At 48.8% G+C, this 13,744-nt stretch overlaps 1 protein-coding gene across 1 annotated transcript; it reads right to left on the bottom strand.

The window, feature by feature from the left end:
• Positions 1-5,484: 5,484 nt before the first annotated feature.
• Positions 5,485-6,161, bottom strand: LOC124669465 (NEP1-interacting protein 2-like). The gene has a single exon (XM_047206075.1). It carries the CDS (start codon positions 6,159-6,161, stop codon positions 5,616-5,618), a length of 546 nt encoding a protein of 181 aa, XP_047062031.1. The 3' UTR covers positions 5,485-5,615.
• Between the last annotated feature and the right edge of the window lie 7,583 nt (positions 6,162-13,744).

Here is a 13,744-nt window from a genome sequence, read left to right as displayed (position 1 = left end):
GGGGAGGAAGCACCTGGTAGCAGTGGCGAGGCGTGGGGAGGCTTGGATCAACGGCGAGGGTCTGCAGGCTCCGGCGACTCCGATCTTGCAATTGAGGCTCCTCCGGCAGTAATCGAGCAAGCTACGGTGGTGAGGAGGATCAGTAAGAGGAGGAGAGGCGACTGGTGTGAAGAATTGGTGCTCGGGCCGTCTCTATTTATAGCGTCGAGGGGTGCTGCGGGGCTCTGTGAAGGGGCAAGCACGGCGCGGCGTCTCCGGCGATCGAAGGGGCAAGGCGAGGACGGCTAGGGCTAGCTGGTGTCCTGGCGATGCTTAAGGTGTAGCTGGCGAGGCCAAAGCGTGACGGGATGGCTCGAGCTCATCCAATGTCTGTGGCTCGGCGTGCGGCAGTAAAGTGAAGAGGACGACGGCGACGGAGCAGGGGCAGGCCTGGGCGAGTGTCTAGCGTGTAGAGGGCGTGGAGTAGATGCTTGACGCGGTGGTAGGGATGCAGGGGAAGGACGGCGTCGATCAAGTGCTCAACGTACTGGCGCGTCCTGGCGCGGCCAGAGCGCGATCACCGCGTTGGCTGGGCGTGTACTGGCATGCTTTGGGCGCGCGCGTTCTGGCCAATGCCGTGCGTTGGCGATCGAGTGAGTGGTACTGGCGTGATCGTTGTGCCTCAGAGATGCTCGAAGACAAGAAGAAAAGTTGAGAGGGAGGCCAGAGAGAGGGATGCCCAAAGGTGGCCGAGGTACATGACATGGCATTGTTTTAGTGTTTTCCCCTCCTTTAAACGATGGTGCAAGTACTTGGCTCGATGCAGGAGGCTCAGAGGAGCAACAATGATGAAAATTAGAAAGGGGTTTAGGCTATGGTCCAAAGGATAAATGGCTGTGTTGTTTTTCAGATTTAATGCCTGCCAGGTGTTCGATCATATGGCCGCATGAATTCCAATTTTGAATTTCGAAATTCTCTTTGGTGGATCTCAAACATATAATGAAAGGGTTGGATTGGTGGTGGTTTTGCTCAATTTGGAGTTGTTTTGCAAAAATTCAAATTTGAGGTCATCTTACTTTTCTTCTCAGATCCCACTTTGGCAATTTAATTCTGGTCAACCTAGTCAACTCTGGCCATGGTGGTCAACATGAAAAGTACTCACCTTGATATGGTCTTGGATGACATGGCTTTGGTTGACCAAGTTTAGTTTAGGTTTCAAGAAATATAGTGGTGCAAAGTAGGGAAGAAAATATTTTTGTCACATATGACCATTATCATATGTGGTTGAATTTTGAATTTTCCTTTGATTTGAATTTGGTTTCTTTTGTGCATTTGTGTTTGTTTGAGTTATATATGAGTTTTAGGAACCATAGGGCAAGCAATTAGGGCATAGGGTGAAGATTTGCAAATTGACATATTGTGTATGTAAGTGAAATATGGGTTTTTCCCATTTTATCCATTTCTTCTCTAATTAGGGTTTAGTGATCTTTGTTAGGGTTCAAATAGCACTTGATCATTATACTAACACTCATCATGGCAATTGCACAAAAGAAAATCATTCAAATGCATGAAACTATATGTGGCACTATATGCATAGAAAAAGTTTTTGTTAATTGCAAATTTTGAAATTTGTGAAATTTTCTTTCTTGCTCTTTATTATTGAAACTTGGGATGTTACAGAAATTGTGGTGTGTTGGTACCTCCTATGAATGCTCAAAGTGACAACTTGGGGTGTTCATTGGTACTTGAGAATACATCTTTAAGGTTTGCTTTTTCAGCCCTACACAGTGAATTAGTGTTCGTTATCCAACCAGAGAGTAGTTCAGAGTAGCATAGTGAAGTAATTATATTTATATTCCTTTATGATATCATTGTTGAGAGTGGCCACTACTGAAAGTATGATCCATAGGCCTTGTTTCCAAACATCGAATCGCCGTTTATTTACTGTTTTATTACATGTTTACTTGTTGTCGTATTTATTTCAGATTATTATTACCACTCATATTCATCCATATCACTTGCATTTTACTATCTCTTCGCCGAACTAGTGCACCTATACATCTAACAAGTGTATTGGGTGTGTTGGGGACACAAGAGACTTCTTGTATCTAAATTGCAGGGTTGCTTGAGAGAGATATCTTTGACCTCTACCTCCCTGAGTTCGATAAACCTTGGGTGATCCAATTAGGGGAAATTTGTTGTTGTTCTACAAACCTCTGCACTTGGAGGCCCAACACATTCTACAAGAATAGAAGCGTGCATAGACATCAGTGCGCTGCAATCTAGGCGAGCTGGTGTGTGCGGCATCGGTCGTGTGGTCCTTTGGTGCGGAGGCGAGGTAACGGCACGCTGATGGATGCACGCGTGCGTCGGCGAGCTAGCTGCGTCGTCCCTCCCGTCGGTGAGTCTTGGACAGCGGTGTCAATCTGGTGCAGGGGCTAGGAAGCTAGTGGCGACGCTGGCGAAGCTAGGGGCATCTCCCGCGGGCCGCATGCGCGTGCTCTTCATTGGTGGGGGCACGGACGGTGGCGCTCTGGCCGTGGCAGGCTCGATGCGCTAGTTGCAGGAGCTCTCCAGCAACCTTGCCGCGCGTGTCATGGTCACTTCGACTTGGCGGCCGGGTCCAGCGCCGACGGGTTCCTTGTGGCGGCGTTGTGGCATGCGACGTCGTGGCCAAGAAGGTGTTCTCCCGCTGCTGATACATTGCTACAACATGGCCACGATGGCGCGGCTCGTATTCTCCCGCCCCGACGCCGTCGAGGATGAGGCTACTGGCCTGCAGAGGCGATGATGGAGGCCCAACGGCGTGGCATGGAGTTGCTGCTCGCAGCAGGATGGGCCCAACGGCGTGGCATGGAGTTGTTGCTCCTAGATGGAGAGGGGTTTCGCTTCATCCGAGCGAAGCAGGACGGGCGCGGCCAGGGGCAACACCGACGCGAGCAGAGCGCATCAGGGGAGGAGCTGGGACGCGCACTAACGGCGAAGATGCGGAGGGGTGCGATGCAGGCGAGCCACGCTTGGCTAGAGGGAGAGAGGCACCGGAGGCGGGAGGAGACGGGTGGAGAGGCGAGTAGGGCCGGTCGCCGATGGTACGTGGAGGGAGGCAGTTGCCCGGGAGAGATGGAGAGACAAATTAGAAAAACAGAGAATAAAAAAGGAATTGGGACTGATAGGTGGGCCCCTCCTTTAACAAAAGTAGACCTCGATGACGGCTGTTAAGCCACGTCATCACTGGGGCCATGAAGATTAGAACGCTGTCTATTAAGGTTTTGCTCGATTTATTGCTCATTGTGCGGTACTAACTTGAATTTTTTAATACAACTGGTACTGACATGTCGAATTCGTCTCAACTGTGCTAGTTTATTGTAATTTATTCAAAATATTGCGGTTTTTAACATGGCCGAAGGTGCTTTCTTTTTTCAGGTTATTCACAGAATGGATCCACATTGTTGGCACCAAAAAGTTCTATCTCCTTCTAGAGGACCAGGGGAGCCTTTGGATTCAATGTTTTTTTTAATAAAGGGAACACTTATTATCAACGCGATACCAATTATCTATCCTCTGCATAACAAGATGTTCAAAGATGTCAAGGATGCACACATCCAAGAAGAAAATAAAAAGGAGGTAAAAGAAAATAAAGACATCGCCGCGGTGATGAACCACTCGCAACAATCAAGACTCTAAGCACCACCAAAGATTGTTGATAAATATAATGTCTAGCCTCCTTTCATCAGATCGGTCTTTTGGTTTAACTGGCTAGAGCATTCAATTCTATTACAACACTCGGATTACAAACTAGATTCTCCCCAAAAGAAATGCTTCCAAGGATGGACTGGCGTTGTCGACTTGTCGTCTCCCGACTGAAGATCTGGGTATCACCCGGGAGAAAACCCGAGTTTCCAAAATAATGTCTTCAGCAAAACCATTACCAGACACAACCAATGAGGATCAAACGTTGGATTTTCACCGTAGAAATCGTGGCTATGTACTCGAGGAACTCCCACATATAGTGCAATCCACCTGTGTTGCTACTCCCGCTTGCCAAAATTGTTGCTGCAAGTTGCCAAACACCCGACACAAAGAGCGAACCGGTGCCACATTGTCTTCAACACAACTAGGACCCTTGCTGCCTACACTAGCATCCAATCAAAGCTCCACTGACTTTCTCCACGTCTACCAGTTATATGGAAATATATATTAAGACATGTCCCATGCATGATACCGACAAGCAAGCGAAGCTCTGCGCGTCGCCCCAGTGATGCCATTCTGGTATAAGGTAAGGATGCACACGGCCACATCAATTCCACTCTATATAACCAGTAGCGTCATGTGCCAAACAACGGAAACATCTGATCGAGCAGAAGAACTGAACTCATTGGTGGCTAGATCGAGGAAGCCAACTTGAAGCAGTTTGACATCTATGGTGCTTTTGATGCCCAACATGACCCCTTTATTCCAAGCCAGGTCGGCATCCCCCACACTGTCGGCCGTCATCGGCCGCCAAACCCCCTTTATTCTCATAGTCAATTTTAAAGACAATTCATTGTTCTTTTCTTTTATGGATTTCATGGATAACGCCATGGGCCATGACTACACATTCGAGACTGAATCTCCCTCTAATGATGGCATATTGAGATTATGCAATCAACCTATCAATAATTTTTTTCAAGGGGCCATAGACCCCCAACGATGAAACTTTTTTTAAATGAAACACAATGATAACTGAGATTAGACGATACATGTTTGTGATTAGGGGTAGGATGACTGAGTTTAAACGACACCATGATATCCTTTCGGGATTTTATACTGTCTTGACGTTTGAGGGTCTATGAAAACACAAACATTTTCGCAAACCTATTGAGAAGGACTTCAGAGAAAATATAAAAATATAATTAAAAGCTTATTTGTCTAAGAGGTTTCATTTTATTTTTGTATCAAAGTGATCACGGCAAAATTAATCCTATAAATGTCTAAATTGTCCTGAAACCAATCATCAAACATCTCTATTGGATCGTCCTTAACATGTCCCAACCTTGCTAATACGTAGTACTATAAGCATAAAGGAGAACCCGTCAAGACCTGTTGCTCCATAAGCATAGTAGGTACCAATACAACTTCCTTAGTCTCTTCATCAGTGAACCTACTCTTTAGCATGACATTATTCGCTCGTGTAACTTTCTCACTATCAGAGAAAAGGTTATCCATCTGTCTAACATCAGGTCTGCTATCCTCTCACTCTTTTAATATTTGGCTTTTCACGAGGTTGTTGAAAAATAAAGGTCGGCCATGATCTTTAATTAAATGCAACGTTTTGGTCATTACTTCCTCCATCCACAAATAAGTGTACGTGCGAGATTTTCAAGTTAAATTAGTAAAAGGAGGAAAAATTTGCATTGGGAAGATGCAACTAACATCTCTTTCCTTTTTTAATTATTTTACCTCATAGTGACAAGTATCATGGAGTAATATCATAGTCATGCTATATTTATTGTTTTTTACAATCTCAATGAAAAGTGATCACTGGTCATTGATCTCCGAAAGGGGAAAACAGGTTGCGCCACAAGACATTTAGCATAGCAAGCAGGCCGGGCTATGCTATGCATATGGCTCCCAATTTGCCTCGTGCAACAGAAGGACTAGCTTACGGCGTGGCGGCACATGGGGCAGTGGGACTTGCAGAGGAGCCATCTCCGGATGCACCCCAGGTGGAAGACGTGGGAGCAGGCAGGGAGCCTTCCCGCACTCTCGCCACCGGCCTCGAACTCCTGGAGGCAGATCGGGCAGCAACTGCCGTCTACCGCAGCTCCCTTGGCCGCCACCACGACGGCCACCGGCGGGGAGAAGCCGAAGCTGGTCCGATCGAAGAGGACGCGACCACCGCGGCCGGAGTGCGGGTCGACGAGAGCTGGCAGTCCGGAGATGGCGCTGACGGTGCGTTTGACTCGCATGTCCACGGAGGAGCAGCACCATATGGCCAGGAGCGAGTGTGCGAGGTCGACGGAGACGAGCGCCCCGGCGATCGCTCCCACCAGGGTCCCCCGCAAGAAGCCGTCGTCGTCCTGCGCGACGAAGGCGGCTGCCAGGAGGCCGTACACGGAGCCGAGCACCGTCCCGGCCGCCCCGAAGACGCCGGCGACGAGGGAGCGGAGCAGCCCGCCGGCCACTCGCGACACCGCCACCATTTTGATTGCTGGGTGTCGGCCAGACGGAGCAGCAACGGAGTACATATGAGAGCTGTGTAGATACCTGCAGCACTCGAGGCCAACTTGCTCAATATATATACCCGGCCGTGAGGCAAGGAGCATTACGATGGAGGAGCTAGCGACCTGTGCTGGCTGGTGGCTGCCACTGAATCCATCCATCCAGGTGGCTGCTCCAGTCAGCGTTTGAGCAGTGGCGCCATTCACTGCCGACAGCGATTCAAATTTAAAAATGCCGTTGCCCATCCACGTCCAAGGACCTCCAGCACCAGGACCGGCCTTGACTTATCCCCACGCCACTGAGTCTAGATTCTACTACTGTACTGGTTATAAATTCACAATGTGACTGCGGTGGCATGAACCGACACTCTGATAACGACCTATACATGGAGATCTCTATTACGACGTCAAATCGGTTTAAATTCTCTTACACCTACACAGACATTTTGAACTAGGTCGACGCCAGGACCATTTGATTTGCATCGCGATTCGTGCACCAAAGAATTACACATATAGGTGCAATTGCACACAAAATTTCTTAGTTGCACATGGAACTAGATGATGTCGTCGGATTAGCCGAGTCCTTATATGTTCCGCCGATTGGAAGAAATCAAAGGAGAAAAAACTATGAATCTACTATGAACAAATATTTATTACCACGTATTTTTTTAAACATTAGACCGTAGCCCTGCCTTAAATTAATAAGACCGTTGCTGGCAAGTTGATACATGATGCTGAAAAACCAGCTAACAGGAACCAAAAACTACAAGCAAAACAGGAAAAAGGAGTGAAACATAGCTTGAGCTCCGAGACCATTGTCCAGTCTTGCGATCCGACTAGAGAGGCATCGCAGCTGGTGAAGAAGGCCGCCATTGAGGGACTCGCACCATCATCAACCTCCAGAGGCCAAGCAAAGCATAGGCACCATCCGTTTCGACCTCCAAAGAAAGTTCCATGCTTTCTCGCCCCGGATCGGAGGGCACCGTACCTGTCGGAGGTAGATCGCTCTCCCTGAGCACGCATGGATATTGGAAATTACCGCTAGGGAGAAAGACTCCGAGCACTCGCCTCGCCGCACCGCCACCCACGAACATCACAGCCACCCGCAGCACAAACCACCAAACTGGACCAAGCTGCCAGGAGTAAGCGAAGACGATGCATACTAACCTCTGCCGAGCTCATCCACCCAAACCCACTATCTCAAAACGGTGCCTCCAACGAGGGAACGGCACCACCCGGGCGCCGCCACCGTCCAAACCAAAGCTTTGGGTTTTCACCCGAGATAGATAGGGCGGGGAGGGAGGGGATATCACCTCAATGTCGCCTTCAAGAAGGAGAACGACACCGTCAGCATCGCCGCGTCCGCCACCGTCAGCCAAGGGTTTCCCCCGGTCCAGAGCCCACAACCGACCACACCCCAGCCACCAGAGGAAGTCCGGGGCCGGGGAGGTGCGACGAGCACCGCAGGGAGGAGGAGCCTCCTTCTTCATATCTGGTTCCAGAGGCCCATCGGGGCGACCTCCGAGCCATGCCCACACCCGGCGCCCCCTTCACCACCCGCGCGGCCGAAGAGAGCCGACAGCAGCATCGGCACCGGCCGCCCGCCGCCAGGCCGGTGGTGCCCCACCCTACACCCAAGGCCGCCGCCCTGGAACCCTGGCCCCAACCCGATCGTCGGAGGGCACCAAGGCCCCGGCCACCAGTTCCCAGCGCCGGAGAGCGGGACGGAGGGAATCGGGCCACCCTCACCTGCGGCGGAGGCCACCCCCGCGCGGCCGTCATCCTCCTTACATCAGCGCACGGAGGCCCGGAGGAGAGATCCCCGCCACCCCCATCACCGTCGTCGCACGGCCTTGCCGGCGGCCGCCTCCGGGGGCGACGAGGGGGGAGGAGAGGGAGTAGGGAGGCGGCGGCGCGGTCTAGGGTTCCCCCCGGTCGCCTGGAGGGGCGACACGAGGGAGAGACGAGACCCGTCGTTTCGTTTTCGTTTTGCCACGCATTCTTTTTGTATGCGTGTTACATTCAATATGTTTTTCTGATACATTCTTAGTGTGAGACCTCGATCTACTCTGGTTTTTTTTTATGAAACCAATTATAATGCCACAAAGTGATATCCAAAAGTTAGAGTGTTTAAAATCTCATTTTAGTTTCTTTCACTATATGGTTTCTTTTGTAGATAAAAGAGGTCGCCTGAATTCCATTTTATTAAAGTGAAACCAATGCGCCTGTAAAATGTGTGACACGCGGCTCTGACCTAATTAAGGAGAGCTAGAACTAGCATGGTCAAGGTCAACTATCTATCGACTCGGTCGAATTATTGGTCGGAATTCAGTCTGATCTAGTTATTGGCCAGAGGATGCCGTATCAGGATCAACGCAGGCCCGCCTTGAACGTGCACGAGACAACGTCACGTTGGTTTCAAACTTCAAAAGACGTGGGCGCAAAAAATAACCTCAGAAACTATTTTTTATCACACACAAGTCCAATTCCTGACATAAAAAATTACAAATAGATAAAGAAAGAAAAAGAATCCTCAAATGCTACTGCCACGAGGTCCATCTTCGTCTCCCTCCAGTCCGACTTGGCGTGGCTCACCCACCGCCGCGGGAGATGGATGCGCCGCCTAGGACGCCACCCATGCTCGTCTCCCTCTCCCATCGAGGCTCTCCTCTCCCTCCCATCTCATTTCAACCCGGATCCCCACCAAATCCTGCTGCTTACGGTACTCCTCTTCGATGGCCATCAGGCCATGGACCGGGCGCAGGCAGGAGGGCGCGGGGCAAGCACCGGCGACCTCAGACCGGTCGAACGCAGGGCAGCGAGCTTGGGCGTGGGCGCCGGCGAGCTCGATCGCGGACGGCGGGTAGGCAGGCTAGCCCGGGGCGAGGGCGGACGCGGGGCGCGCGATGAGCTCGGGTGCGGACCACAGGCTGGCGGACGCAGGGCGGCGAGCTCGGAGCGGACCGGGCGTGGGGTGGGCGCCGGCGTGCTCCACTCCACCAGGCGGGCGCGGACAGGGCAAGGGCCGTGCGGCCACAGCAGGGGCACGCCGCACGCTTGAGAGGCGAGGCGCGCGAGCAGATGCGGGGCGGCGCGAGCGAGCGCAGGGATGGCCGCGGCGAGTTCCGCGGCGGGCAAGCGCACGGCGAAGCTGTTGTGGGAGCACGAGGAAGACGCTTATCCGGGGATAAGGGCAGCCGGCAGGTCCGCGTCGTACTGCTTCTCTCCGACGAGCGCCGCCGTGTCGTACTGCCGCTGTGCTGGGAGCATGTTGGTGTCAAGCCTCCTGGCTTTATCTTGGGTCAACGTAGATGGGAGGAGGAAGAAGTCCATTAGTACTTGATTGCTTTTTAGGAAAAGGAGATAGGGGGTTTTCTGTAAAATTAGCAGAAAAAAGTTATTTGCTTTTGCCACCTAGGACCTGACAGTGGGTCCCTGCTGCCAGAAACTGGATTAAGACGCGTAAATTGGAAAATCAGTGCTCCGCGTCGCGGGCGTGCCCCAAACCTGGTAGTCATGTGACAAACGCGTCCTATTTGGTAGTTCCGTGTCAAGGCTGGCGCAATTGTGGTAGTTTTTTTTATCATTTACTCTGTTCAAAACATACCGCAAGTGGTGAGCAATAGTAGTATGACGAAACACAATCCTAAAAGAAATTAGTAATCAAAAAACTACTGAGTTTGAACAAAAAACCAATTTCAAACTATTTTTTGGAGAAAGAACTAAATCTATTATAGAAATTCACAAGTAATACAAACATCCCAAACGGAATAATAATTAGACTGAGGTTCTTTGACCAGCTAACGAGTCGTTCCCCTACGGGAGCCGACTACGTTATTGATGAAGTCTGAGAAGTCTTTGTGCATGTGTCCCTAAGGTCCAACGTCCCGCCCCTAAACCAAAGTCGTCACCATTGAATCGTTAAATTGATTTGAATATTATAAGAACGTGTGCTGTGAACAATTGTTAATCACCTCAAGGTAAGAAACCGAGTCGCCTCCCTCCCGGGCGACTATGGAGGCCCTTCCACCTACCCAACCCTAAGTCCCCCTCCCTCGCACCGATCTTGGCCGCTGTTGCCACCACCGCCGGTGGTGATGGCGGCGCCTACCCGTCCGAAACGGCGGTGGGCCAGAGAGGAGTATCTCGGCCGCGGCTCATGGGTGTTGCTGAGCGTTGGCGGAGGGCCTTGGGCGGCGTGGCTGATCTTGCCCGCGGCCTAAGGGCGTCCATCGGAACGACGACGAGGAGGCTATGGTGCGCCGCCGGTCACCCCGCCCGCACGGTGGTGCCCTAGGCCACCTCGATCCGATCTAGGTCTTGGGCCAATATCTCGACTAGGTCGACCTAGGCATGTGTGGTCCTGGTGTTGGTCCTTGCTGATGTCTACGCACGCTTCTATTCCTGTAGACAGTGTTGGGCCTCCAAGAGCAGAGGTTTGTAGAACAGCAGCAAGTTTCCCTTAAGTGAATCACCCAAGGTTTATCGAACTCAGGGAGGTAGAGGTCAAAGATATCCCTCTCAAGAAACCCTGCAATTAAGATACAAGAAGTCTCTTGTGTCCCCAACAAGGAAGACAGTGTAGAGTCTTATAATGCTTGCAATATGTTCTTATGTAAGTTTTGCTGTACCGGTTCATACTTGTGTTTGCTTCAAACAACCTTGCTAGCCTAAGCCTTGTATTGAGAGGGATTACTTCTCGTGCATCCAAAATCCTTGAGCCAAAAACTATGCCATTTGTGTCCACCATACCTACCTACTACATGGTATTTCTCCGCCATTCCAAAGTAAATTGCTTGAGTGCTACCTTTAAAATTCCATTCTTTGTCTTTGCAATATATAGCTCATGGGAAAGAAATAGCTTAAAAATTATTGTGGTATTGAATATGTACTTATGTGTCTTATTTCTTAATAAGTTGCTTGTTGAGCGATAACCATGTTTCTGGGGACGCCATCAACTATTTCACCTTTGTTGAATATCATGTGAGTTGCTATGCATGTTCGTCTTGTCTGAAGTAAGGGTGATTTATCATGAGTTGAATGGTTTGAGTATGCATATTGTTAGAGAAGAACATTGGGCCGCTAACTAAAGCCATGATCCAAGGTGGAAGTTTCAGTTTGGATAACAATCCTCAATCTCTTATGAGAATATTATCTGTTGTTGAATGCTTATGCATTAAAGAGGAGTCCATTATCTGTTGTCTATATTGTCCCGGTATGGATGTCTAAGTTGAGAATAATCAAAAGCGAGAAATCCAATGCGAACTTTCTACTTAGACCTTTGTACAGGCGACATAGAGGTACCCCTTTGTGACACTTGGTTAAAACATATTTTATGCAATGATAATCCATGTAAATCCAAGCTAATTAGGACAAGGTGCGGGCACTATTGGTAATCTATGCATGAGGCTTGCAACTTATAGGATATAATATACATAACACATATGCTTTATTACTACCGTTGACAAAATTGTTTCTTGTTTTCAAAATAAAAGCTCTAGCACAAATATAGCAATCCATGCTTCCCTCTGCGAAGGGTCATTCTTTTACTTTTATGTTGATTCAGTTTACCTACTTATTTCTATCTTAGAAGCAATCACTTGTGTCAACTGTGTGCATTGATTGTTACATGTTTACCTATTGCACTTGTTATATTGCTTTATGCTGACAACTATCCATGAGATATACATGTTACAAGTTGAAAGCAACTGCTGAAACTTAAATCTTCCTTTGTGTTGCTTCAATGCCTTTACTTTGAATCTATTGCTTTATGAGTTAACTCTTATGCAAGACTTATTGATGCTTGTCTTGAAAGTACTATTCATGAAAAGTCTTTGCTATATGATTCAGTTGTTTACTCATTGTCTCTACCATTGCTTCGAATCATGTGCTTACAATAGTATTGATCAAGATTATGATAGCATGTCACTTCAGAAATTATCTTTGGTATCGTTTACCTACTCGAGGACGAGTAGGAACTAAGCTTGGGGATGCTTGATACGTCTCAAACGTATCTATAATTTCTTATGTTCCATGCTACTTTTATGATGATACTCACATGTTTTATACACACTTTATGTCATATTTATGCATTTTCCGGCACTAACCTATTAACGAGATGCCGAAGAGCCAGTTGCTGTTTTCTGCTGTTTTTGGTTTCAGAAATCCTAGTAAGGAAATATTCTCGGAATTGGACGCCCAGGGTCTTATTTTTCCATGAAGCTTCCAGAAGACCGAAAGGGAAACAAAGTGGGGCGACGAGGCGCCGACACAACAGGGCGGCGCGGCCCAGGTCCTGGCCGCGCGGCCCTGGCGTGTGGGGCCCTCGTGAGGACCCCTGACCTACCCTTCCGCCTACTTAAAGCCTTCGTCGAGAAAACCCCAGTACCGAGAGCCACGATGCGGAAAACCTTCCAGAGACGCCGCCGCCAATCCCATCTCGGGGGATTCAGGAGATCGCCTCCGGCACCCTGCCGGAGAGGGGAATCATCTCCCGGAGGACTCTTCATCGCCATGATCGCCTCCGGATTGATGTGTGAGTAGTTCACCTCTGGACTATGGGTCCATAGAAGTAGCTAGATGGTCGTCTTCTCCTCATTGTGCTATCATTGTTGGATCTTGTGAGCTGCCTAACATGATCAAGATTATCTATTTGTAATGCTACATGTTGTGCTTGTTGGGATCCGATGAATATGGAATACTATGTTATGTTGATTATCAATCTATCATATATGTGTTGTTTATGATCTTGCATGCTCTCCGTTGCTAGTAGAGGCTCTGGCCAAGTTGATACTTGTAACTCCAAGAGGGAGTATTTATGCTCGATAGTGGGTTCATGCCTCCATTAAATGCTGGGACAAGTGACGGAAAGTTCTAAGGTTGTGGATGTCTCGTTGCCACTAGGGATAAAACATCGATGCTTTGTCTAAGGATATTTGTGTTGATTACATTACGCACCATACTTAATGCAATTGTCTGTTGTTTGCAACTTAATACTGGAAGGGGTTCAGATGATAACCTGAAAGTGTACTTTTTAGGCATAGATGCATGCTGGATAGCGGTCTATGTACTTTGTCGTAATGCCCAATTGAATTTCACACTACTCATCATGATATGTATGTGTATTGTCATGCCCTCTTTATTTATCAATTGCCCAACTGTAATTTGTTCACCCAACATGCTAATTCTTATTGGAGAGACACCACTAGTGAACTGTCGACCCCGATCCATTCTTTTACATCGAATACAATCTACTGCAATACTTGTTCTTACTGTTCTTTGCAAACATCATTTTCCACACTATACATCTAATCCTTTGTTACAGCAAGCGGGTGAGATTGACAACCTCACTGTTAAGTTGGGGCAAAGTACTTGGATTGTGTTGTGCAGGTTCCACGTTGGCGCCGGAATCCCTGGTGTTGCGCCGCACTACACTCCACCACCAACAACCTTCAACGTGCTTCTTGACTCCTACTGGTTCGATAAACCTTGGTTTCTTACAGAGGGAAAACTTGCTGCTGTTGACAAGGTATCAACTTGTCAATGCCTATGGATTGTAGGCTAGG

This window comes from Lolium rigidum, chromosome 7, assembly GCF_022539505.1.
Source record: "Lolium rigidum isolate FL_2022 chromosome 7, APGP_CSIRO_Lrig_0.1, whole genome shotgun sequence".
Classification (NCBI taxonomy): domain Eukaryota; kingdom Viridiplantae; phylum Streptophyta; class Magnoliopsida; order Poales; family Poaceae; genus Lolium; species Lolium rigidum.
Note: the sequence above shows the minus strand (reverse complement) of the source record. Positions and strands in the feature narration are given on the sequence as shown.

Excerpts from the sequence above, each read along its gene's own strand:
- LOC124669465 (XM_047206075.1), bottom strand. The coding sequence starts at position 6,161 with ATGGTGGCGGTGTCGCGAGTGGCCGGCGGGCTGCTCCGCTCCCTCGTC.